General features: G+C 36.6%; 2 protein-coding genes and 1 non-coding gene across 4 annotated transcripts; all 3 read right to left on the bottom strand.

Moving 5' to 3' along the window:
• Nucleotides 1-5,719: 5,719 nt before the first annotated feature.
• On the bottom strand, nucleotides 5,720-9,909 carry LOC133531906 (chymotrypsin-1-like). Of its 2 annotated transcripts, XM_061870328.1 has the most exons (5): nucleotides 9,801-9,909; nucleotides 8,471-8,606; nucleotides 7,099-7,348; nucleotides 6,451-6,624; nucleotides 5,720-5,971 (listed from the first exon to the last, which is right to left on the bottom strand). In XM_061870328.1, the coding sequence occupies exons 1-5, from the start codon at nucleotides 9,877-9,879 to the stop codon at nucleotides 5,819-5,821; spliced, it is 792 nt and encodes a 263-aa protein (XP_061726312.1). In that variant the 5' UTR covers nucleotides 9,880-9,909; the 3' UTR covers nucleotides 5,720-5,818. The 2 variants fall into 2 exon arrangements, with proteins under 2 accessions (XP_061726312.1, XP_061726305.1); XM_061870321.1 differs by lacking the exon at nucleotides 5,720-5,971 and having other exon boundaries at nucleotides 6,003-6,624.
• A 3,660-nt stretch (nucleotides 9,910-13,569) lies between these two features.
• On the bottom strand, nucleotides 13,570-21,235 carry LOC133531890 (chymotrypsin-1-like). Its single transcript, XM_061870301.1, has 5 exons — nucleotides 21,128-21,235; nucleotides 18,251-18,386; nucleotides 17,035-17,290; nucleotides 15,261-15,425; nucleotides 13,570-14,391 (listed from the first exon to the last, which is right to left on the bottom strand). Exons 1-5 carry the CDS (start codon nucleotides 21,204-21,206, stop codon nucleotides 14,158-14,160), a joined length of 870 nt encoding a protein of 289 aa, XP_061726285.1. The 5' UTR covers nucleotides 21,207-21,235; the 3' UTR covers nucleotides 13,570-14,157.
• Nucleotides 21,236-26,667: 5,432 nt separating this feature from the next.
• Nucleotides 26,668-26,739, bottom strand: Trnaq-cug (transfer RNA glutamine (anticodon CUG)). Its single transcript has one exon. It is a non-coding gene; the product is annotated as a tRNA-Gln (tRNA).
• Nucleotides 26,740-27,336: the final 597 nt, after the last annotated feature.

Genomic DNA, 27,336 nt, shown 5'->3' with positions numbered 1-27,336 from the left:
TAAATTAGTATTGTTGGCTGCAATTTATATACGTAGGAGAAGGTTAAACACCGGACCTATTCTTTGTGATACCTTATTCTCTTTCCATTTAAACCAACTTTTATTCACCATCCGATGTTAACCCTTGATGGCAAAACACTCGTTACCCTAAAAAAAGTATGTTTCATCTTTACACGTGTACAAAACTAAAACCTTTATATATTGAAAATTACCAAAATTCAGGCTGAATCTACGGTTATTATTTAACGATTTGCTCCGTACCTACTTTAAGAATCTGACACGATCTAGAAAAAAAAATCGCGAGTTCTCTCAATTGGTCCGGCATTATCCCAACATACCTTACCCAGATTGTCATTGCGATACGTTCTTCAATAAGACGGCACAAGTTTAGCCCCATCGTACTACTACTACTATTTAGATTGTAGGTTAACCATACCTACTTACAAAATTTTATAACACACCATGATCACACCCAACTTATTGTCACGGATAGGTACGACGACCGAAGCAAGGACATCATTATTTTTTGTAGTCTTTATCTGAATTAATTAATAGATACAGTAAATAAATAAATAAATAAATAATTCAGCCTATATACGTCCCACTGCTGGGCACAGGCCTCCTCTCATGTGCGAGAGGGCTCGGGCTATAGTCCCCACGCTAGCCCGATGCGGATTGGGGACTTCACATACACCTTTGAATTTCTTCGCAGATGTATTGCAGGTTTCCTCACGATGTTTTCCTTCACCGAAAAGCTGGTGGTAAATATCAAATGATATTTCGTACATAAGTTCCGAAAAACTCATTGGTACGAGCCAGGATTTGAACCCGCGACCTACACACACAGTATAATATAATAAATAAATAATCAATATAAATAAATATTATAGGATATTATTACTCAAATTGACAAGTACCACAGTAAGCTCAATAAGGCTTGTGTTGAGGGTACTTAGACAACGGTATATATAATATATAAATATTTATAAATACTTAAATAAGATATACATACTTATACACAGAAAACACCCATAACTCGGGAACAAATTTAATATCCATGCTAATCACACGAATATATGCCCTTACCAGGATTTGAACCCGGGACCATCAGCTTCGTAGGCAGGGTCACTACCCACTAGGCCAAACTGGTCGTCAAAATAATAATTAAAAACAATATTATGTGATAACATCAAAAACAACTTATGTCGGGCAGCGCAGGATGAATTCCAGCCGGCGAGCCGGCAATGTCAACGGAACGGCGCGCAATGAGCGGGCGCTCGCGTCTGTGTCGCATCTGTGTGCGCGCACTCACACTTAGATAGCTCCCGCTCCCGCCCACCGCAGCGCGACAGAAACATAGCTTCAAGAATTCGAGATTTGAAAAGTTGCTCAGCTAGGAATTGCTCTTAAACGTTTTGCGTACTAGGGATGTCACCAGGTCGACACACAACACTCACGATGTTCGGTTATTCAACCTGCGACAATTGTTCTCGCTTGCATTTACAAATAACTGGGCTCCATGTGGACGACATCCTGAAACCATCGTGTCGAGAACCGCCACCGCCGCCGTCTTCGAAACGTATATTTAAATCTTTATTTTACACGATTAAGTCCCTTTTTAGTAAATACTAATCCAGTATGAATGTATACATCTCGCCTTTACTAGGGTAACGGCGCCTATTAACGCGGGTATCAAAATCGACGTCTAACACCGCGGTGTTTACAAATACGCATTTTGCAAGCAAACAGATCTATTCTCTAAGAAATAAAGCACACACAAAACAAGCCCATTCATTGGTCTATCGTGCCCATTAGTGTGCATTTGTGTGAGTGTAACAAAAAACTCGCGATTCGTCAGTTTGTGCGACGGCGGCGCAAGAACCGGTTGTTCCATACAGACGCGTGACTCCACAGGTAAGTGCACTCCAATCTTACTTAGTGTTTTACGTAATAGTTATGGCAAATAAACTAGTGCAATGCCTTTTAAGAGGTTGTGTATTGTTTTCTACACGATTTTGAATTACTTTTAACTTAGTTTTTGACCGGGAAATACGTTTAAAATTGAAAATAAAATACAGCGGTGATAGGCGCCAATTACATCTGTGGTAAGTAATTCCGTGGTATGCCACGTTAATAGAAAAAGTGGTAGTTTTGTTATTTACTCTTTAGTTTTGGTACAAATTATCAATTTTATAATTTCTTTTATTTATTCCAATCTTGATCTATTCACGCTATTAAAGAGCTATTTCCGTGGTATGGAAAGTATTCAACTAACCCTTAATTTTTAACAAAAACTTCAGCACCGATTTCCTTGTTTCTATGGGAACCCTTAATCTGTCAACTTTTTTTTATTTTGAGTTAAAACCTAAAATTTACTTGCCAGTTATGTGATTTTGTCTTTACAAGAAGCTTGTAATATACGTGTTTGATTTGATTTGAAAAAACATCTGTGTTTTATTCCTTTTATGGGTCGGAATTAGGTTTAATTAAACTCCCAATTAAGCCTATTACCGATGGTATGATCAGATTACCCTCGGTAATAGAATGTATAGAAATCTATTACCGACCCAGAGAAATATCGAATGGATCGGTAATAGGCTCTTAAAGAGTTATCTATTACCGAGTGACTATTTAGTATTGTATTGAAATATCGCATTTAGGGTACCGCAAGTACAGATTTCGTTGATAAAATTTAGACTTCAGTTATCATTATCAGATTTAAATTCTTCTGTTTTCTGATTCAGTTATTACTTTGACAGACAAGGAAGGGTACCCAACTGCCGGACAATTCCGATTAGTTTTTTTTTTATATAATTTTATTTATACAGTAGTCCAAAATCTCAGACATGATTTTTTTTAGCTATAAGAATCAGCAATAAGAAAAGTACTGTGATTTGTTAGTTATAAACGGGTAAATTATAACACATAATATGTGAGAGACTTTATTTAACTTAATTACCTTATCAAAAATATTAGAAATAAAAAATTTCATGTTTTTATATATAGTCGAAATTTTATAATGTGGACGTTTACCATTTCACTGTGGTAAACTTTCACTCAGGTGGTAAACGTCCAGCTTATAAAATTTCGACTATAATTTACGCTGTGCCTTATGAGAAAATGTTACTTACTTGTTTTTTTTGTGCAGCTAATTATGTCAGTAAGACAAACTCTTATCAATCTTTATAGCATTTAAAAATTACTTTATTTAATAACAGGCAGGCCTATTTGTTATATACGTCCTTAGTAAAACTTTACTAACAATAATTTTTGTTGTTTTACATGTAAAACATTCAACTTATAACTTGTTATACAGGTACTCGTGGGTACTTGGTAAGTTAACTATTTAATAGTATTTGATTGTGCCAAAGTGTAATTATAATCTCTTCGAATATATCTCTTATTTTTAAACATACTCCTATAGTTTTATTTTTTATTTTTGTGTCATTATTAAACTTAATGACACAAAAATAATATACAGAACCCACGTCGTTATTATTGTTTTAACCCTCGGTATTAGGTTTCGAATTTTGAGTTTGGTTTCTGTTAACGAGTGCAGAAAAATCATGCCAATTGTACCCTCGGTAATGAAAGCTCAATTCGCCATAATAGAATCACAGCCTGTCCCTTGCCACGGTAATAGAAGATTTTGTCATTTTGGCTTCAAAAAATATTTTAATACATATAATAACCCAAAATGAATCCAAAAACGTGTGAAACGGAAAGTTCATTAAATGCTCTGATGAAAAAAAAAATTCCTGGCTGTTAGACAGCATTGATACCCTTAATTTTTGGATCTCTTTTGAAAAGTTCCTTAACTACCACGGTAATAGGTGCCTTTACCCTACTTGCTACATTGCTACATCAACGGTCTGATCATACTCTGAGAGATGAATATGCAAGTCATATCTTCTGAGAACAGTTGTTTTCGTTGTTTTGTAACATAGTGTTCAATAACACCTACATATTCATCTCTCAAGAGTTATTACATGACAAAAGATCCTATAAAAATAGCTACTAAACATATTTCTTCCAAACTAGCAATGAACTAAAGGTAATTTTCAAAAGTTGCTAAATTCTCATGAAAAGTTCTCTGTATTTTTTTCTGCACGTTATTGCCAATATGCCAATCGTTCCGACGGACAGTCTTGATTTCGATGCCACTCGGAACAGATGCCAGCCCGCTTAGCCAACATGCCAATCGTTAACGCTTTGAACACTAATTTCACTGTCGCATTAATATATAATGTTAACTGTTTTAGTAAATTAATAATCACTAACCTAAAAGATAATTTTCTAAATGGAAACATGCATAATGGCTCCTCTACACGATGGGCCAACATACTGGCCCACTAAGATGGGCCAGCGTGTAGAGAGTGTAGTAGTGTTGGATGGCTTATGACGCGGCGGGATGGCGATGGGATGGCTACGGTGTCGGTTTTTCGTCCGCACATCAAAGGTAGTGGGCCAGCGATGGTGCGTACGTACACGTGGCCCATTCCACTGTGCGTTCTCTCAACCATCACATGGCCATCTCGCTGGTGCAGCGCTGAGCCATCGTGTAGAGGAGCCATAAGAACTTTCTCCTTAAAGTTTCTAGGAATTTCCGGCAATTTTAAAAATGTTCTAGGACTTGCACATTCCTTTCCAAACTGTAATAAATAAGTTGGTATTTTCCTATACGTATAAATTTTAGTCGTATAAGCCTACGAAGTCAAGCAGCAACCGCGATTCCTCATGGTATTAGCCGGTGAAGAGTGCCGCTTAATTACGGAGCTCGAACACTCCAGTAATCCTTTGAGAGCTCTCGACTTGACAAATTAATTAATTTACACTAACGCCTTTGATTCTATTTCTCTAGAGCTATGTTTTATCAACCTGATATTAAGGAAACTTTATTCATTTATTTCAAGAATATTTTTTTGATAAACGTAATATTTTTGGGAATAATCGCTCTCAAAGAAAAAAATGTGTCTACTCCCCTAACTCATGGGCCCAAAAATATGAAACGTGAAGTAGTAGCTTAGTAGACTTTGAAGGAAAACTATATCGAACCTGATCGGTCTAGCCGTTTGTGAGTTATTGCAAAAAGTCTATTTTGACGGACACCCGTCCCGAACCACAGAATTGTACACTGAGCGTGGCCCGATATGCTCTTGGCCGGTATTTTTTATATTTGGTCAGCAGGCGACTAAGTTTACTTATTCTAAAAAATTTTTTAGTTATGATGAACAATTCGTATGTCGTTCGTACATTTCGTGTGTATCTCTGTCACATACTTAAAGGTTAGCTGGAAGAGATCCCTTAAGGGGAGAAGTTCGCCTTTGTACACATTTACTGTATTCTTTCTATGTTATGTTATGTACTAGTTTTGTGCAACAAATTGTTTACTACTACTACAATTACGAAAAAGCGACGTTTTCTTAAATCGTCAATTTTTTGTCTTTTTGTTAACTTAAGCACCCTGTAGCTCTTAACTCTTAAAACTTTTGTCCGAAGTAAAAAATCTGATAAAAGGTACCTTTAATGCGGATTCTTCCATTTTTTGTTTACACACGTTAGGGCCACATGGTGACATCTACAACAAGAATCTTAACGGCACCGAACTCCCAAATTATACTAAAAAATCAATAGTACGAGTAAAAATACCTATGATACCGCATGCGAAATTAGCGAGATATTTTTTGTCAGTACTTAAGACTCAAATAAAAAAACGGGATATATTTAACCAAGCAGTTAACTTTTATTATAATGTCTAAGGAAGAGATCTTTTTCTAAAACGTGTTTGATGCATTGAGATAAAAAGTCTGTTCTATATTCAGTAACCAACTCCTGTGATTTCCTTGATCCAGCCCACAAAGGGAGCAACATTGGTAAAAAAGTCCACTAAGGACCTTGAGCAGGTATCCGGTGCATGTGATAGGACACCGACTAGAGTGTTGCCCCGGACGAGCGGACTCCCCGAGTCACCCTGAAAGTCAAAAAATATTATGCCTAATGGTCTACATACATGATTCCTTTTACAATTTTTGTTTAATTAACACGTTCAAAAACACTAATTATCTAGAAATGGGAAGTTTCTGGGGTAGACAGCAGATTTATAAGAAACATTTTTATCTCATGGTAAGCATATTTAATAGAAATATTTCAAAAATGTCATGCACGCAGCTAATTACTATTTATTACATAGAGGACGAATTGTACATTCAACTTTTAACGCATAAAGCGGTAGAAATTGTACAGATGTAGTTGAAATATCAAAAATACTCCGATTTTTCTATGTCCCATGATTGGTGCCGTTAACATAGCACTTTCAGGCATCCACATTTCGAATAGGTAGAGTTCGTGCGGAAAGAGAAGACTCGTGGAATGTATGGGGTCCAATACATTCCACAACTCTTTCAAATACAAATTTTTCAAAACATGAGAAATGTAAGTAAATGTACTTACATAGCATGTTCCAAACCTATTGCCAATCCGTTGAACACAAATAGTAACTTTATTAACGGACTCTAATTGATGGTAGATGTAACACTGTCGAGTTTTGGGAATGTTAAACAAGCATTCTTCTACGCCCAGAGTGCGAGCCTGCATACTCATCAGGTTTGGGGTCGATTGGTCATGCTGAAATAAGTAAGACGGATGTAATATGTAAGAACCACTTGCTATAGCTAATGCGTTGCATATCACCATGGTGGTCATATGACCACCACCACCATATGGTGGTATAGGGATCACCCTATGGCAGTTCCATTTTATAAGGATAAGTTATCACGTAAAAAGTTAAAATTGAAATTACGTGGAAGGCTACGGCCAGTAAAATGAACGGCTAAAACGGCCATAAATAACACAAAGATACTATAGGCCTAGCCAAGATGCGAATCATAGGGAACGAAACGTTAATCTCTCTCTATTATCTTCCATATATTGATGCGACAGAGACATTAGCGTTTCGTTCGGGACGTAAATGATTGGCATCTTGGCTAGGCACTAAGGAACTAACAAGGAAATACGAGTATCTTTCCACAAACGGGAATGTTTTTAAATAAACCGACTTTGAGTAGGTGTAATAGGTACCTATATAAGTAATTTAGTTACCTCATCTTTTCCATGTCCAGCAAACTTATGGACAACATTTAGCTCATATTCCATTTCTGGTAGATCTAAAGGTTGTACAGTATCACCGAATCTCAGCGGTTGGGACAGATGCAGGAGCGCTATGTCATTTATGAATATTTTATCGTCGTAATGTGGATGGACAAACGTAGCGTCGAATGTGTAAAGTTGGCTGGTTTGAATATTGTTTCCCCCCACCCATACTTGGTTCAAATGCTTGTCTTTCAAAACCCTGTAAAAATATTGCTCGGTGAAGCGGAACGTTAAAATGGAACGTCAAAATCACCAATATAAGTGTGATTTCAATTTTAATTTTAATAATGTAGAGTAGCAGAAATGTTTTTGGTATATTTTTTAGTATGTATAATTTTTTTTATTTGTGTTCCTTTTTAGGGTTCCGTAGTCAACTAGTTTATGTCTGTTTTTCATTTTCATTGGCGTATGTGCCGCCATTGTCATAGTTTCAAGTCAGGTCCCCACTGAACACCAGCGCCACGGATTGCCGCGGCATTATGCTGAGTGGGGATCCTATTTTAGCGTCCAATGTTTTTTTCTCTGTATGTTCTTCTTTTTCCGTACGCGTGCGATTTGAATTGGTGGCTCGTACCAATGAGTTTTTCGAAACTTATGTACGAAATATCATTTGATTTTTCGCTTTTCAGTGAAGGAAAACATCGTGAGGCCACCGGAATAATCCCAACAAGGCCTAGGTTACTCTCCGGGTTGGAAGGTCAGATGGCAGTCCCTTTCGTAAAAACTAGTGCTTACACCAAATCTGGAGATTAGTTGTCAAGCGGACCCCAGGCTCCCATGAGCCGTGGAAATATGCCGGGATAACGCGAGGAAGAAGATGTTCTTCTTTTTCCAAATAAGTATTATGTGTTGTAACGATAGATACTGGACCCGGGTACGTCCTTAAACTACGTCCAAAAGAGAGGTATGGGCATTGTGAATGTCATCTGGCTTTGTGTGGTAGGGCACAGCCAGTGGATGTCATTTCAGATCTAGAGCAGAGCGCAACTGGGGAAGTACCTCCACCTTACAGAAAACAGCAGCCAAATAACACTAGACCCTACTCATAGTGTTGTGTTCCTGCCGGTGAGTAAGGTTGTCAGAGCTCATCGAGGGGGGGCGGGTTTAGGGTCGGCAACGCGCATGTAACTCCTCTGGAGTTGCAGGCGTACAGAGGCTACGGAGACTGCTTACCATCAGGCGGGCCGTATGCTTGTTTGCCACCGACGTAGTATAAAAAAAAAATTAAATGTATTTTCTTTCTTTCTTCTTTAAAAGGGGGGGGGGGGGGGGGTCAAAAAGTAGCCGAAAAACCTCGCATGATTTGTGCACAAGCCCTTACTTGATGCAGTGAGCCGCCGTGACCAGCCACCGATCCGAGATGATACCGGCACCGCAGGTTCCTTCGAGATATGCGAAATATGGATACTCCAATATACTGGCATAATCTCCGTAATAAATGCGAGAAGATAACTCATCTGCAAGAATACAAATAGGAAATAATGTCAATAATTAATGATGTTAAATAATGTTGATTTCGTGCTCAAAAACGCTGTTCTTATTTTATTTATCCATGCATATAGCACAATCGGAATAGAACAAACCTCGAAATCTCTTGGACAGTCCTGAAATTCGGTTGCGATTCCTCAAGGTCCCCAAACGTCAAATGGTGTAGACATGAAAAAGGGCCTTTTAATTTACATAAATACCAAATTTCAGGACTGTTCCAGAAATTTCAAGGTTTGTTCTATTCCGATTGTGCTAATAAAAGAAAACAGAAAGTTGTAGCTTATGTGCAAAAATTGTTACAAATTTTAATGATGCTTTTTTAGACTCATGTTTGTGATTTCTTTCTATCAAGTGGATGTTGTTTAATCAGGTATCGAATAGATGACGTTTCTAGAAAATGGCCTATTTTTTGGCAACCGTATCATAGTCTAAAAAGCGCCACTATTTAAAAAAACTCTTCTGGCAGAACCCACGACAACTTAAGAGCCCATCGACGTGCTTTACTACCATCAACGTGCTCACTAGCGCCACTGCTAAATAACTGTTATTATTTAAATTTTCGATAGATATTTAAAAAAGAGGACCGCTACGTACTATTTTTTGTATTTAAGTACCTTCTGAATACATCATAATAGTTTTTACGTTGCTGGATTCGTCAATCTAGGCGTCCAAAGTTAAAACGGCCGTTTTTGTTTTGAGTTCATAGATCGACGAATCCAGCCACATAAAAACTTGATACATATGCAGCAACATATGTACTTAGAAGTTTGATGTATGATGTACTTAAATACAAAATACAGTACGTAGCGGCCCCCTTTTTTAAATATCTATCGTTAAATTTAAACAATCACTATTATTTTCCAGTGGCGCTAGTGAACACGTTGATGGGCACTTAACTCAAACTCAGGTTAACCTCGTTTTTATAGCTACACTCCGTGATATGACGTCATTATTTGATTAAATGTTTTATATAAAAAATTGTACCACTTCCGAATGTATGACTGAGCTGAAAACAATTACTATGCAAAAAACATAATAATTCTAACATGTTCGTTATTCAATAAAAATTAGTATTATATTAAAACGAAAAATATTAAAGGTAACTGAAAGTAAAAAAATGCAAGTAGTAGTTACCTTATTTCATAATTCAAAAGCGTTCTTACCGGTTTTATTGCTTTCCTTAGCAGGGATAGCGTATAGGGTGGTCACCGCGTTGGCAAATATAACGGAAAGCAGCAACATCTTGAGTACCTATGTTGTGAAATCAATGAATTGTTGTCTTTCAAACACATTAATATATAGTATACCTACATTACATTTACTTTGTTAACACGTTTACAGCGACATGTAAGTAGTTGGTCGCGAGGTTGAACTACCATACACAAAGCGTGTCAGTAAAATACGACACTAAGGACGAATAATTTCGCACATTTACTCGCCTGTTGCTATCTCTGTCGCACGCGCATAATTATATTGTTGTCCCGTCCTTGATGCCATTGTGCGTGTGTAGTTGACAGATAGACAGAGATAAAGACACAATCTAAAAGTTAAACTTCATAACAAGGTAGTTTCGTAGCCTATTATGCTTTGACAGTGCTTTGTCAGTAGAGAAATGAGACAAATTTGACAACTGTAGGCGCGAAGAATGGATCTCCCGTACAAATTTTGAATTTTTCGCCTTTTTGTACTGTCAAAAATGGCTTGCCGGGGTATATTAATGGCCTGATTCGAACTTTAAGATACGTCAAATATTAGGTCTAGATACGATATGGATTGGATATGTCAGTGCCAAAAGTGACGTTTTTCTAAGATACGACATTTTTGACACATACCCTATCCATATCGTATCTAGACCTCGAGGGCCATCTTGATAGTCACGCCTCGTGATTAATTCCTATGTTTTTTGGCTCATTAATACTGTTTGAAGTATAATATCGATGGCTTATTATACAGTAAACTAATGTGGTAGTGTGCAGCGAATGGGGAATTAATCTTGAAACGCGTTTAACCATCATTTTGAGGTCAACGGCCGGTAGTCCACTTGCTACTTGTAAAGTCCAGCTATTGCTATACAAGAGCTAATGAAATCACCGTACACTGTCTTGTACTAACCGTACAATATTAGTCGTATTTATTACCTTGATACTGGAAAAATAGTGCCACTGCACTGAAGCCATAATTTTAAAAGAGTGAAGTATCTAGGGGTTGACGACCGGTCTGGCCTAGTGGGTAGTGACCCTGCCTACGAAGCTGATGGTCCCGGGTTCAAATCCTGGTAAGGGCATTTATTCGTGTGATGAGCATGGATATTTGTTCCTAAGTCATGGGTGTTTTCTATGTATTTAAGTATTTATAAATATTTATATAATATATATATCGTTGTCTAAGTACCCTCAACACAAGCCTTATTGAGCTTACTGTGGGACTTAGTCAATTTGTGTAATAATCTCTTATAATATTTATTTATTTATTTATTAATATTTATCTAGACCTTATATTTGACGTATATTAAAGGTCAAATAGGGCCTTGAGTATGAGTATGAAGGTTCGGGCTCCAGAACCCCTAGCGATTATTCGATAGCGTGACGTGACGTACGCGTTTGCGCTAAGTCTCATTTTGTATGGGATTTAGAAACAGTTCGCCTAGCGGGACGTTTTGGAAACTCAAAATCCCATACAAAATGTGGCTTACGCAAACGCGTACGTCATGTTTCGCTATCGAATAAATTTACACTAGAGGTACTGAACTATGAGTTGCCACGACAATATGGTAAGGTGAATACTTAAATTTACGTAAATATCATTCACACCTGTTATCTGACGGTATGCGATACGTAGTTAAATATCTTTCTTTATTCATTTTCAGCATGGCACGTGTAAATTATAAACGTGTGTGTAAGAAATATTTGCGGCGTTTTTTTAAACAGGGTAAATCAAAGTATATCGACACCACTTGATTTGTTACACGGCCATATCAATGAAAATCGACCTACAAGTACTTGTAAACTAAAAACAAATTGGTAAGCATGGAAAATGGTAATTTATTCCTGACTTTTGTATTATTCTATTGCCGGTGGTCTTTCACACACATACACAGACATTTGCTCACAGAATATTTAAGTTCTTGATTTTATATTCTTTGTCAATAAAAATGTGAAATAGTCACAAAATTAACAAATTAATAGAGGTAGGGTCTCAAGAACAAACTGGGAGTTCATGAAATTTTTATAGCTAATATAAATTTACGTATTTACCTAACCTAACCTAACCTAACTGATTTCGTATGCACATTAAATTGTTCGGGTTTGAGCCTTTCACTGCTCAGCCGCGAGTTGTGGATGTGTGCGTGTTGAGCGTAAGCACGAGAAATTTGGCGTGTACGGCTGTGCGACGCATCCTCACACATTTTAAACGGAATAAGACATGCAACTTGGCATGCATGTAGCATATGTAAGAAAAAAAAATGTAGAAGGAACTTATCAAGTGGGTGTTCCCAGTTGCAATTTTTGCGACCCTAATTCTGCCTATACAGGATGTGATAAAAAAAGTAGGGGTCCGAGTTAGCCAGCCTCCTTACAAAGGACAAAAATTTTTCAAAGGCAAAAAAGGTTTTTCCTTCTACTATTTTCTATCAGAACCCCCACGGATACGGATCCCCACAATTTTGTTACAGCCTGTATTTCAACTCTGTAGGTACATTTGATTGGTATTGATATTTAAAATAAAGATGATATTTGTAAAATTTTACAATTTAAAAGTGCATGTTGATAAGCCTATTTGAATAAAGAATATATTGACTTTGACTTTGATTTTCATTAAAAATATATCTTTTCCAAGTTGTAATAAATTTTACCCTTGCCTCCAGCTCGGTCGGTACACATTTTAGTAGCAGCCTACGATGTCAAGCAGCAACCGCGATTCCTCATGATATTAGCTGGAGAAGAGCGATGCTTGATACGGAGCACTCCAGTAATGACGGCAAATTTGATGGCATGAGACCTCAGCCAACCTAGCCAATATGACAATTGTACATCGACAATCTCCGAATAAATAGAAAAAAATGTATCAGGAACCTACGAAAACTCACATGACTACCATACGTAATTTAAGTTTCGATTGGAGTTTTCTATCAAAGATTGTTTGTTGTTGTGTTTACCAGACGGGCAGAGGGCAAACGGAAACATGGACATCCTCTTCGCCGCTGGAAAGACGAGGTCGTGTCCGTTGCCGGGAACCACTGTACCCGCCTGGTCCAAAACAGAAACGACTGCCATGGGATGGAGGAGGCCTTCATCCAGAGATAGACGATCCCGCATAATAAACTAAGTCTTTAATACCTAATTTTCATTTTCTTAATTTTGTTTTATACATTATTTTATTTTATATTTTTCAGGGAATAAAGGCTATTTTTATTTTATTTATTTATCAACGATTCTTCCCGAGGCCCCTAGACCTCGTTTCATAGTGTGCTCATATTGCTGCACCTACACGGATCCAATTAAAACTGCACGCTCATGCGCTTGTCGGGAAACAGAAGCATATGGAAAAACCTTAGACTTGGACAGAAGGACATGATGTCACAATCCTCAGCATTGAGGGAACGACTGAAGAAGAAGAACGCTCCAGTAATACTTTGAGAGCACTCGACTTTTATTTTTATTGTGTGTCTTATAGCTATGTTTCATCTGCTGCAATTAATCTAATATTAAGGATGGCTTATTTATTTACTGGGGTTCATTTTCGTAAATACCTTAGTTGATATCAATGTGTTGATCACATCACAGCCAATAAGTTTTCGGTTGTTTCTGAGAAGTAAAGTCTAATGACGTTATTCACCTAATCTTGTCAAATATTAAACTGTTTCTTAAAACTGACTTAATGTACGGCTCTGCATGCATGCATGCATTTAGAAAAAAAAAAGAAATCAAAATCTGAATGGTTAGAAAATACTATTTAATCATCGAACCTGCTCACAAAATTTCACGAGACTCGGTTTAGAATTGCAACCTGTACAGGAGAACATCCGGACATACCATACGAAAGCTTTTCGGCCCAAGCTGAAACGGGTCTCCGCTAACGCTCAGTCAATAAAATTGCCTATACCTATACAACTAATTTTCAGTCTCACTAAAACACAAGGGAGATTATCGGCTTAGAGGTGAAACTATTATTTTTAAAAATATATATCTACATCTATTCCATTATCATCGATCTTTTAAGGATTGGATAAGTGGCTTTTAAACAATAAGTTAATCTGATGTTACTTAGTGATGTAATACGGCTTTAAAAACTTTGAACTGTATAATAATGGAAACTGTGTGACATAGGCTCATCAGCTAAATAGTAAATAGCTGCTCGCCTATAATTACATAATAATTATTATCTATTATGTACAATCGAGGAGTTGTTTTGGTATTGCCCTTTGGTTAGAAATCAAGGAGCTGTCATTTCAATACTAAATTGTTGTGTATGTTCTTGTGTCGCTTTATTAGGTAACTACATAAAAAATGTAAGACAGTATTACATTCCTATGATTGTATATATTATTGACTTAATCCAGGACCAAAAATCCCATTCTAATTGGAAATCATTTCCATATTCGGAGTCTCCAACGCCGGTGATGACCTTGATCCAGCCCACAAAGGGAGCAACGTTGGCGAACATGTTTACTTTGGACTCTGGGCAGGTGCTCGGGATATATGACGCGATACCAACAAGAGTATTACCCCGGACGAGCGGACTGCCAGAATCACCCTGAAAAAATAATGGCTTAGTCAGGTAAAATTTCTTTATTGAGCAAAAAACAAGCATATAAGATATTTGATATGATAAAAAAAACCGGCCAAGTGCGAGTTGGCCTCGCGCACGAAGGGTACCATTATCTATACAAACAAGCAAAAAAATCACGTTTGTTATACCCTTAAACATTTATTTTATACATTTTAGTATTTGTTTAGTTGTTGGCAACAGAAATACATCATCTCTGAAAATTTCAACTGTCTAACTATCACGGTTCATGAGGTACATCAGCCTGGAGGCAAACGGACAGACGGATGGACGAACAGCGGAAGTCTTAGTAATAGGGTCCCGTTTTACCCTTTGGGTGCGGACCCTAAAAACACTTAAATTAAAAACTTATAAATGGTAAATCCTGGTCGCTCGGTAGGGTGGCCAGAAGGCTGGCCGCATTGCCCCGCTGGATAGCAATGCTGATCCGTTGACAGAAATATAGACTAGCCTCTGGTTACCAGAAGCCTTTAAGTATAAAGCACTTTAAGTACGATTTGTTAAAAATATGCAATTTTTTCTCTGGCGAATGTATGAGAGTTCTAAAGGGGAAATTCAAGGGGTTAGTAGAGGAAACGGTACCACTTTTCTACCTGAAAACATCGGGTTTCTCAGAGCTTAGGAATACTACTGAAAACTTAGTAGTTAAAAGACACTGTTCTGGATAGATATCCTGGCCGCGTAGCCAACGTGCAAATAGTTAACGCTCCGTAGCGTATCGTAGTCATCTCTCTCTATCACTCTTCCATATTAGTGCGACCGTGACAGTTGCGTTTCGTTCGCTACGGAGCGTTAACGATAGTCACGTTGGCTACGCACCCAGGTCTGGTACTTACAAAGCATGCTCCTGGCTGATGTTCTATCCGTTTAACGCAAATAACAACTCTGTTAACTTCATCTGGGTAGAATTTGTGTTGATGCGGAGGCAAGTTAGACATGCACTCATTTACACCTAAAGTGCGAACCTTCATACTCATCAGGTATTTAGTTGTCAGGTTATTCTGAAATGTAAGGGGTAATATGTAAGTCATGAATTATATTTTATTCACACTTGGGTAAAAGGTGTTTCATTTTACCCGTGGGCGATGTGGTCCGTAAAACTGAAGTTTTGATCTAGGGCTTTGATGCTTTTTTACAGTGTTACTATACAGATTAAAGAAAATAGTTATTTGTACAACAAGAGAGCAAAGTTTGATATTTCTTCGAGTGCTTGTTTTGAGTCCCGTGCAAGCGAAAGATTCTATAGTAGATTCACGAGCGTAGCGAGTGAATCTAATTTAGAATCTTGAGCGTAGTAAGGGACTCAAAAGCGCACGAGATGTAAATAACTTTGATCTCGTGTAGTACACAAAATTTTTCACGTCAGTCAGCCATCAAAAAATACAACCTGAAAAATTGTGATCCGTCTTCATCACTATTTCACTCATGTTTTCGGAAGGTATTCTAACAATTAACTTTAGTTACCGCAATAAAACAAAACGAAAGAAATTTTAATAAAATGATACGAAAATAATGAATTAACGAATATCAACTGACAGCTCAATCGTCAACTTTTTTTTGTTAAAAAAAAAACTTTGTAAGATACGGTCCGAATTGCGGATACTACTATTTGTCAACTATAGTAGAGATCGTTAAAAGTCGTTAAGTAGAATTATTTACTGCGTAACAATTGCGTAAATTTGTATAAGTACATTGTTTTGATTGTATAATAAAATACGTAAAATATGGTATTTTTATTAAATTTTAAACTTTTATTTCATTAATTAATTATTACGAATGAAGACTCGTAGGGTGTTTTGGAACGATTCGGTCTGACTTATTTCGGGGGTCTATTATAAACCGTCAATATATCGTTGAATTACGTATACACTTTTTTGTCTCTTTCTTTTTGCTAATGACGTGAAAGGGACAAAGACAATAGTATTCTTCTTCGAACTTGTATTAGGCCCCGCACGTTGAAATGACATTCGAATATGAAGGTCACTTGAATGTTATTTTGTCTCACTCAGTGAGCAAAATGCGATTTTGCTCACTGTTTTTAAGCAGCAAATTACCCTTGTTCCAGCTGCTGACGTGAAAAAATCTTTTTATTCAAGTAGAATCTGTTGGCCACTCTAGTGCAGTAATAAGCACTTTACGTGCCTATGTCGAAAATTTTAAGAAAATATATACAGTAAATAGCGCGAATAGGTTATTCGCACCTTGTGTCGATTTAAATTTCGGCATTTTTAATCACGCCCTATTTAATTTATCGCCTCTCGTGGCGAATTTCCTACATTTCGCACTTGTACCGTGCAACGAAGTCCGTAAATCCTAAATTTCGACCTAGGACTATAATGTACGTTTAGACAAGAGATTTATTTATTTCCATTTTTTCCTAAAAAGCCTGATGGAAGACATTTTACGTCGCCTTTTCGCCTTCGGCTTCAGGCTTCAATTCACACTGTTTCGTAAATTCTTGTTTACCGCCCGTACTACACTATGCCCGCCCTTACTTAAATAAAATAACCATAAATACCTAATTAATAATATGAAGAATGGAATTTATAAAAGACATTTAACTCTACAATAGCTCTATTAATTTCTATAATCTAAAAAGTAGTTATTTACCTCATCTCGTCCATGCCCCGCAAATTGGTGGACAGCATTTAGCTCATATTCCCTTTCTGGTAGATCTAAAGGTTGCACAGTATCACTGAATGTCAGCGGTTGCGACAGATGCAGGAGTGCGATGTCATTGATAGTCATGTTTTCGTTACTTATATATTCTGGATGGACAACTGCATAGTCGAGTGCGTAAAATTGGCTGGTTTCGGTAGTATTTCCTCCCACCCACGCTCGGCTCACTCCAGCTTTTTTCATTGGGCTGAAATGTCGGTGAAGCGGAACTTATTACTATGCTCATTGCTCGTCATATACCTACGCATCAACACTTAACTAACAATTTATAACAAATCATACAAGTTAATTTTTTTAATCAAAATCAAGCATTAATAAAATAATGACAAATTCATTCGTCAGGAGGGTACAACCATAAATCAGCATCAGGCGCCGTCATTGCACACAAACAATAAAGCTATCCGCAACAGGCTTCGTCATTTTCAATACACAATCATTTCATTTAAAAAGGAGCGAATCGCATCCGATCCAAAAGTTTCCGTTACGCTAGCAGCGTTTCCACGTTGTATAACGAATTAATATCTACTTAAATATATAAAAAATAGAACTCAACGTAACACATGGCTTTCTTGAAAACATTGCTTTTTTTTTTTTAATATGGCTTACTGTTGATTGCCAGTGTCATGTCAATTTATTTATGAAAACAAATTTATTTCGGGGGCGCGATTTTTTATCAAACACAAGGTTGCTAATCCAAATGGGAATGTAGAAACGATAGTAAATTTAGATGTAAAGAAAAATCAAAACATTAGTACCATTACTTCTTTAATTATCTCTCACGTCCAATGATGTTCCCTATGACAGTTCTTTAAAGACTTTTGAGGTTGTGATAAATTTAAAAAATAATGGAAAAGAGCCGCCAGTCAATTTATTTAGTTAAAACAAAAAAGATTTTTAGGACTATAAGACGTTTTTAGGTTAGCTAATTACGTAATAACTTACGGCAGAAGGTCTCTTAAGTAGGGACTGAATAAATTAACCGACTTGGTATTACATGGATCTTATAACTTTTTACGGTAGAAGAATTGAGTTGCGAGACTTGTTTTTTTTTTTAAATTATGTTTTTGAAGGCATACCTACATTTTATTTTACCATCATTCGACGCGAGATGTAAGGTAGCGTGCACGTGCACGTGCGATGTGCTTACTTGATGCAGTGAGCCGCCGTGACCAGCCACCTGTCCGAGAGGATGGCGGCACCGCAGACTGTAATATATGCGAAATATGGGTACTCCGTTATATCGGCATATTCTCCATACAAAATGCGGGAAGATAACTCGTCACCTGCAATCAAATCAAAATAAAAGTTCAAATAAGAATTATTTATATTGTGCCAACTAAGGTTTACAGATAGGTTACATACTTTACAAACTAACATACGTACAATAATAAAAAAAACTTAAATCACAATTGCGACACAGTCTTCTGTTAAGTCACCTGTACCTCTAGTATAAATTTTTTCGATGGCGTAACGTGACAAACACGTTTGCGTTAAGTCTCATTTTGTATGGGATTTTAAGTTTCTAAAACGTTCCGCTTGGCGCGCTGTGTCTAAATCCCATACTAAATGAGACTTAACGCAAACGCGTACGTCACGTTTCGCTGTCGAATAAATTGACACTAGGGGTACTGGTAGCGTAGCAAACATATTAATCGTTTACGCTCCGCAGCGAACGAAACGCAACTGTCACTGTCGCACTAATATGGAAAAGTGATAGAGAGATATGACTACGCTACGCTACATAGCGTTAACGGTTGGCATCTTGGCTAAGCACCCTGTTCCGGCGTAGGATTCGGCAGATTCGCACGGAAACGCCGAAATACACCGGCCAGAGGTCAAAAGAGGCTTCAAAAGGTCGGAAAATTCGGTAAGAAGTTCAGCAATAATCAACTTAAATGAAAAATTGCTAGACAAAGATACGTGAACAAGTAATTTATACCTATATAAAATTTTAATTTTAATTTAAATGAGCACCTACTTTAATGTGAACGCAGGCTATGAAGGCATGTATTCTCCCTATAGCTAGCAAGTAATTTTAGTTTTTATATAAGCAAAGAGATAGGTACGGGCTGAAAAACAGCGCTGTGCAGTCACCAGACTCGCGGCAAAAGCTGAGTCCGAGCCCATTGTCGCACTTAAGAGTTTGAATGTAAACAATAGTTCTATATGGAATATTATCATAATTCTCAAAAGCTGTATACTTATTGCTACTGTGCTGTAATGAATGCTTATAGAGTGGTTGACTGTTTAGTCGAATCAAGTTGCTCAGTCAAAACGATTAGTCAATCATATTTGCTGCTGCTTGCTGTTTGTACTATTTATTTATTTTTTGCGACAATAAATGACTTTTTATTTTATTTATTTATTTTAAAAATAAATAAAAACCGGCCAAGTGCGAGTTCATTTTACTCGCGCACCGAGGGTTCCGTACAAACTTTGAATTATCTCTTGTAACTGTAAAGGCGAAAGGCTTTTGATCAGATGTACGTCCAGCGCCATCTATCGGCAAATTGTCTAACTAATTTGCGCGATGTTCCTAATGCACGTATGTTGGTTTTTCGTGGATAATTCTCTATCATGTCAACTGATTTCAAAAATTGTTATTTTATTTGAAAAAAGTGCCTTTAATATAATGTCATAGCAATTTCCAGTGTAATAAACACACTTATAGTTGGTTAAATTGCAAACTGAATTCGGAAATGTTTTTTGATATTTATCGTTGTGACAGACGGACGGACGGACAGAGTCGCACCATAAGGGTTCCTTTTGTACCTTTTTGGTACGGAACCCTAAAAAGACGTTGATATGATACACTGAAACGCATTCTTTTTTTTAGTTAAAAATAGTCAGGTGATAGTGTTCGAAGCATTTACTGTATACTCTACACTCCGTATAGCTATAAACCTTAGTGTTTATACATTTTACTTTTATTTTTCAATTAAAATTTGAATCAAACATTTATTTAATTGAGCTGAAATTAGCAATTTTTTCGTAAAAATAAAAGTGAATATAGACAAACAATAAGTGCCAACATGCAGTTAATGTAATGATTTCTTCGGCCACTAGAAACTGGCCTCACGTTGCAAAACAACCACATCAGCCTACCCCTAGTGTAAATAAATTCGATTTCGAAACGTGACGTACGCGTTTGCGTTTAGTCTCATTTTGTATTGGATTTAGAAAGAGCGCGCCAAGCGGGACGTTTTGGAAACTCAAAATCCTATACAAAATGAGACTTAACGCAAACGCGTTCGTCACGTTATGATGTCGATCAAATTTACACTAGGGGTACTGGTCACTAGAAAAGTTTCGGTGAAAAATGTACAGTCGTTATAAGCACAGAAATAAAAGCTTCTTTGAAAAAATTATTCGACTTACTCTCCTTAACCTCTAACTGCCTAAAATATGAGATAAGCGGTTCAGACTTAGTTATTAAGTGTTAGTGATAGTAGTTGCCATAACTGTTCTTAATCCTAGCTACGAGTATCTACGTCAAACGATATCTGAGAAAAACGCATTTAACCGATTTGCAAGACCGAAGTTATTTCATAAATGCTCGGTAAATAAAGTTTTGTACGCAGCACTAATAAAGTAATAACAAAACATTTTTGAGAGTAACTAATCTTCATTAAAAAGAATTCAAGTAGAAAGTTATTAGTTATTATTTATTTATTTACATCCACATCATGCATATTATAACTACTGAAAATAATTTTAAAAGGAGATAAATACTAATATAGATATACAACAATTATGGAGTACCTAACATTGACTACTTATATCGCATCGCAGTGAGATTAAACTTAACCTAAAACTATACAAATAAATATAAAATTACACTAATTTAATTATAACTATAAAACTAAAACACTACACGGAATATCTGTTACAAAAATGTATAATAATCACCAAAATATAATTTGATGAATCCGTTTTTTTTTTCATTATTTCCTGCCCATTATCTTATTTTTGAATGCGGGTAAACGGTACTCGGATCTCATAAAAAAACTATAAACCATCTTACCGGTTTGACTGCTTTCCTTAGCAGGCAGTGCGTACAGGGTGATCACCGCGTTGGCAAATATAACGGATATCAGCAACATCTTGGATATATGGTAGTATCAATGATATGTCGTCTTTCAACGACATAATATATAGTAACTTTATGCCTATACACCACACTTACGTACCTTGTTAACACTTTCACAGCGTCGTGTACCTAGTTGGAGACGAGGTATAAAACAAACTCATTAGAATGTCCCTTATTTTAAGATTTCCAGAAATTAATAACTCATAACCCCTAAATCAGTTTATTTTATACCAAAACACTCTGAAAAAATCTCTCTGGGAAAATCGCATGAAATTCGGCACGGGTTGCATTTACAACAATTTTATCACAATCAGAAGTTTATCACACACTGTGCGTAAAAATACTAGTACCACAACTAGCAAAGACATTACATTGCGGGTGAAAAATAATAATTAGACAATTTTACTTCACGAGGATCTATCTAGTCCCACAGTAAATACAGTGACGGTGTTCTAGTCACTAGACGACGATATATTATAAATATACTTATATACATAGAAAACATCCTTAATTCAGGAACAAATATTAGTGACAACAAAAACAACTACAGCCTTAGCCCCATGATTCGAACCCAGGAACTCCTGGTCCACTACCCGGTAGGCTAAGCAAGGCTATGGACTAGGCAGGGTCACTACTGACTAGGCTATAAAAGACCGTTAACCAACTAAAGTTAGGTATTATGTACCTACTGCAGTACGAGTGTTAACATTTTTATAGATATTCGTAATATGTACTTAAGTAACTATTATTTCACACGTTTTATCTAACAGTATGCGGTATGCAGTAAAAATAGTTTTTTTATTAATTTTAACTTGGCACGTGTTTTAATGACGTAAAAATTAGAAATGCGTGCGTGAAATACTAATATTTTATGCGAGTTTTTTTTTTGAAAAATAGGGTATTTGCGCGTTTATTCGTGTCACAGCAAAATGTCAAAACAGATATTCTCTGGCACACCCACTTTGTCAGTAGAAAAACGGGGCAAATTAAAAAAAATGGCCTGACTGAATATATTTTTCTGTAACTACACGACGAAAATTCTATGAAAAAGTTGGGGAGACGTAACAAATTCAAACCACCCACCACACGTAGATTAATTATTGTCAATAGTTTGACATACAACACTCACAACATCTGCACACACATCCGAAGATCCCTTAGCTGTAACATAAAATTTACCAACAAAAAGAAACCTAAAAGCCCTTCATGCAGTGAAATCGGCCGCTCGAATAAAGCCCCAAAAGTCAAATTAATTTTATTGGGTACAATTTGCGCCAAAGCTGGCCAAAGTTTTCCAATGAAATTAAAAGTTCTACGGGCATGTTTGATCAAATTTAGATTCTAAGTAAGCTCTTTGTGTAAAATGTTGAATGCGATTGGAGCTCCGTTATGGCTTTCGACAGGTTTTTTTTATTTTGTTGTCGATTTTTCTTGTCGTTAGGTTTGGAAAAAAATTGGCTGGTTCGAAGAATTCCTCGTTCTGGGAGGAGTAAATACGAAATCAAGACTTGTATAAAAAAATGTATGTAATTTCCCGTTGAGTTACGAACATACCATACGTTTTTTTTTTATTCAGAGGTAGATGTTTTTAGGACATATGGTGAAATTGTGCTTATATTGTATGGAGTAGGGAACTCTATTTGTATATATAAATGTAGTTTAAAATCTCCCTGTATGTCCCTCCCTAGGTCCTACAAAACTAACTTTGATTGATTCTTGTTCAAATCTAATCTTTTGAAAGAAAAATAATATTTGGTGATATAAACGGGTGTGTTGCGATGTAATGTCATGATTTTTTTGTCATCTGTGACGACAGCTGTGGCAACCCAGCTGAAACGTTGGATTTAAGGTAAAAATAATGAAATTATATCGCGTTAGATCCGTGTATATCACCAAATATGTGTATAGAACGTGAGAAAAATAACCATGACTTCATCTTAGCTTAGCGATCGACAGTTGCAACTCATTGATAAACGCCACGCCACAATGCTACTGAATACGGACACGCGAGCAAATGATAACCATATAAATGAACTTTAAAAATACATTGCTAGTGGAATCGGCTGCTTAAGATCATAACCCTGTATTTGTACTTGTGATTTTTTCTTCTTATTCTTCTTCTTGGATCTTCATATTAGGTATGTGTAAGTGCTTGTTGCTAGGCCTACATGAATAAAGTATATTTATGGTTCTGACTCAACAGAATCTCTTTAGGTAACAAATCTAACATTGAAACATTTATAATATTAAAATTTGATCCAATAAATATAAAATTTTATAACCTTTAAATTAAATAGTAACAGTAGATAAATGTCATTCTCATTGACACGAGATAATTAAATAGGAAAACGAACCGTTTAACAAGGTTTTAAATAAAAAAATCACAAACTGCAGTTTGTGGCCGTATCTGAGGACTGAAAAACCTTTGCAGGTTTAATAGCCCCAGGCGATTGGCAGCCTATGTTTCCCACTCGAACACAACAGTGTAGGTAAACATTGGTAACAGTGCAACTAAAAGCGGATAGAACGGTGCTAACGATAGATTTTACCCGAGAATCTGCCTGAACTAACTCGGGCGGCTTAGCTTTATAAACAAAAGGTGTGCTTTGCGGCAGGTTATCGTGAACGGTGGATTATTTTACCGTTGACGCGATATCAAACATATGTATAGTTAGAGAAAACGGCTTACCTATTTAGTACTTGTTTTTAGTACAAAAGACGGTAAACATATATAAAAAACAAACATAAGTATAAAAAAAAAACATACATAATAAAAGAGGCAAAGAGGCAAATCCAAATGAGGAAACAACTCTAAATTTGCATCTGATTACTTTATTACCATTCTTATGTATAAAATGCATCTTTCTCATCATTTTTTGAAGTATAAATAGAGCCTTTACCAGCTGGTGTGGTAAAAAGAATATTACCATATCTTTCTATATCTATAGCCGGCCAAATAACTGTGTCAGTAGAAAAAGGCGACGAATTCAAATTTTCAATGGGACGATCGCTCTTCGCGCCTACATTTTTTAAATTTGGCGTTTTTTTCCACTGGCGGAAATGGCTTGACAGATTATATATAACTATAGCCGAGTCTCAGTCGCATATCTAGATAGGTAGATTGATCTAGATAGGTATTGTAATAGATTGAACGGCATGTTGTTCGGCCCGTTTTCTTAGCGCATACATGCAAGTATGTAACTAAGTAATTAAATTATTCCTCTTAGCCTAGTCGTTAGGGACCCTGCCTACGAAGCTGGAGGTCTCTGGTTCGAATCCTGGTAAAGCCATTTATTTGTGCGTTTATCACGAATTTTTTCAAGTATAATTAGGTAAGTACATGTATATATAGTCGCCACCATAGTACAAGTTTTTGCTCAGTTTGGGTCGAGGTCGTTTTATTAGGGTTCCGTACCCAAACGGTAAAACGGGACCCTATTACTAAGACTTCACTGCCCGTCCGTCCGGCCGTCCATCCGTCCGTCAGGCCGTCCGTCCGTCCGTCTGTCACCAGGCTGTATCTCATGAACCGTGATAGCTAGACAGTTGAAATTTTCACAGATGCTGTATTTCTAATTTCTAACATGTGATTGTTCCTGCAGATATTAGTTAAGTTTGTAAATGCGTAGTAATCGTTTCGAATAGATATTCTGGTAACGCAACCATGTTTACAGTACATTGCTGCTGATAAAAATTTTAAAAATTAATTATGGGGTCACAGTTAAGTGTAACTTAATAAAACATCTTAATTAATGTTTACACTCATGAGTTCTATATCTGGTTTAATTTATCGCCCGTATTAGATTTACACACTGTATACAGAGGATTACTATAACTAGTTTAAATCTAGAATAGACATTTCATCGTTGTACCGCAATGCTGATACGTTGTGCGAGGAAGCCGCCAGCTGTTCATCCAGACGCTTCGCGATTTCTGCATTTTTTTATTATCTGTGTGATGTTTATACAAAATGGCACATACCGAGTTTTAACGGTAAGCAGCCTCCCTGTGTTTAATATTCAGTGGGCTCATTGTTGCATCCGGACCACTGTTTACAATCATCACAAAGGTTTATTTCAATTCCTTTACATTTTATTGCGAAACCATTTCTATGGTAATCACTGGTGTGAAAAATTGTTTTTAATGGGCGTTAAAGGTAGTAAGGTATAATTTTATATTTAAACGAGTATTCCAATCTAAGGGTACACACTGCAACATACTGCAACTTGTATGGGAACTGCACGCCGACGTTTCAGGTAGCGTGCAGTCGGCGTGCAGTTCCCATACAAATTGCAGTCGCGTTGCAGTCCGTCTGTATCGGCCCTAAGGTTCCATAACAATTTGAATACACAGACCATTGATTATGATTTTCAGACCAAAGTAACGGCCCAAGGAAGCAGCACATTTAGTTTTCAATTCAATAATTTTAATTCAGAAAATAGTTTTATTAATGTTATGCTGTAACCCTTTTCTACCTTCAAATAGATGGGAAAGTGTGAAAGAAACTTTATGTATAAGTTATAGGTAATCTTTCAAATACGGCTTAGTTATTTTCTGAAATAGTGACTAGAAGAATAAATGTGACGCTTTCAATCAAAAGGGTACTTATTGTCGGTTGTCAATAAGGCGCTATTTCCATTAAGCTTCAATTTGAAATCAACCTTATCCTCATCCAAAAAATGTTGACTTATCAGTTGAAAACGTCACGAATAGGTAGTTATTTGTTTTACAATGGGCAAAGTTGTTGTTTAACTCCTCATGCTAATATTAATACCCGAGCAAGAAAATTATCCCAAAATTATTCTAAATTATTATGGGCGTATAAATGTGTCCGCTAGCGGGTGCACGGAGCGGGTGAACGGGTTAACGAAAAACAGTATAAGCAACGCTAACTGGCGCGGACGCATACGTCTGATTTTACCTACAATGGCATCGAGTGCGCGGGCGCCCGCTTCGTGCACCCGACCCGACTCGAGGTATTTAGCGGACGCCCTTGCATCCCATCTAGAGTGTAAGTCGTCTGTGTTAGTTACAAAACGACTCAAGTAAAATAACCCTGAATATTTGATGAGGGTCAGAAATTATTTAATCAAATTACATGCGACGGAGCATTAGGCCGCATTTGGTTTAAATCAATTTTAAGTTAAAGCTCCGGCCGTTGGTGGAGTTATGTATGCTTTGCGGATCATAAAGTTTCGTAGTCGATTGAAATTGGATTTACGGCCCGATTCGAAGAATGAGATACGATAACGAAAAATTGTGCGTGGAGTCCCTCCGCGCGGAAGAAGTGAAGCTTCGTAATGTGGAGATGAAAATAATGCTCTAAAATACATATGGTTTATATTACAGTTTCACTTCAAAAAATATTTTAAATTAAGATTTATAATATAGATTTAATAATACATATATTTAAATATATATATTCTAAAATTCCTAAATAATAGAAAATATAAAAAGAAAAAATACAGAAAGTCAGGTTCCACCGAGATTTGAACTCGGATCGCTGGATTCAGAGTCCAGAGTGTTAACCATTACACCATCGAACCGGCTGAGCTAATCGACGAATTTACTCATCACAAACTCTTACTACTTTATGTTACCGATTATAGTGTTAAACGTTTAACGCAACCTTGTTGGAAGTCGCATAAGAAGTTTCACTTAAGTTCTTGTTTAGATAAGTTCTCATTTAGATATCGTTTGTATGTCGTATAATTGACAGAAGCAGCTCGATTCGGGCAACCAAACCAACCAAACCAAAACCAAATGTCGTAGATAAATCTTATTGGAAACACAACGGAATCGAAATATAGGTCAATTTTGATATGTCGTTTAGTTATCAATCTTTTCAAGATCGTTAGATTTGGAAAAAGACACATTATATTTTAGGTACTCGTAGATTAAAAATACTGGCTAGTTAGAGTTTTGAAAGCCTGCTTAGAATGATTAGTGCAATTCGGGAGAAAGTACACTGGTTTCATAACAACGTTTTCCTTTAACTAAAGTAATCGTGACTTGTCGTACACACACAAACTTAACCCATTGCTATCTTATCATTAAGGAAGAAAAAAATTAATGTGATAAATGCGGTTTGGAGTTGACTGTGAGCCATATTTTAGTTGAGTGTTTAGCATATAAGAAAGAAA

Source organism: Cydia pomonella, chromosome 2, assembly GCF_033807575.1.
Source record: "Cydia pomonella isolate Wapato2018A chromosome 2, ilCydPomo1, whole genome shotgun sequence".
NCBI lineage: Eukaryota > Metazoa > Arthropoda > Insecta > Lepidoptera > Tortricidae > Cydia > Cydia pomonella.
Note: the sequence above shows the minus strand (reverse complement) of the source record. Positions and strands in the feature narration are given on the sequence as shown.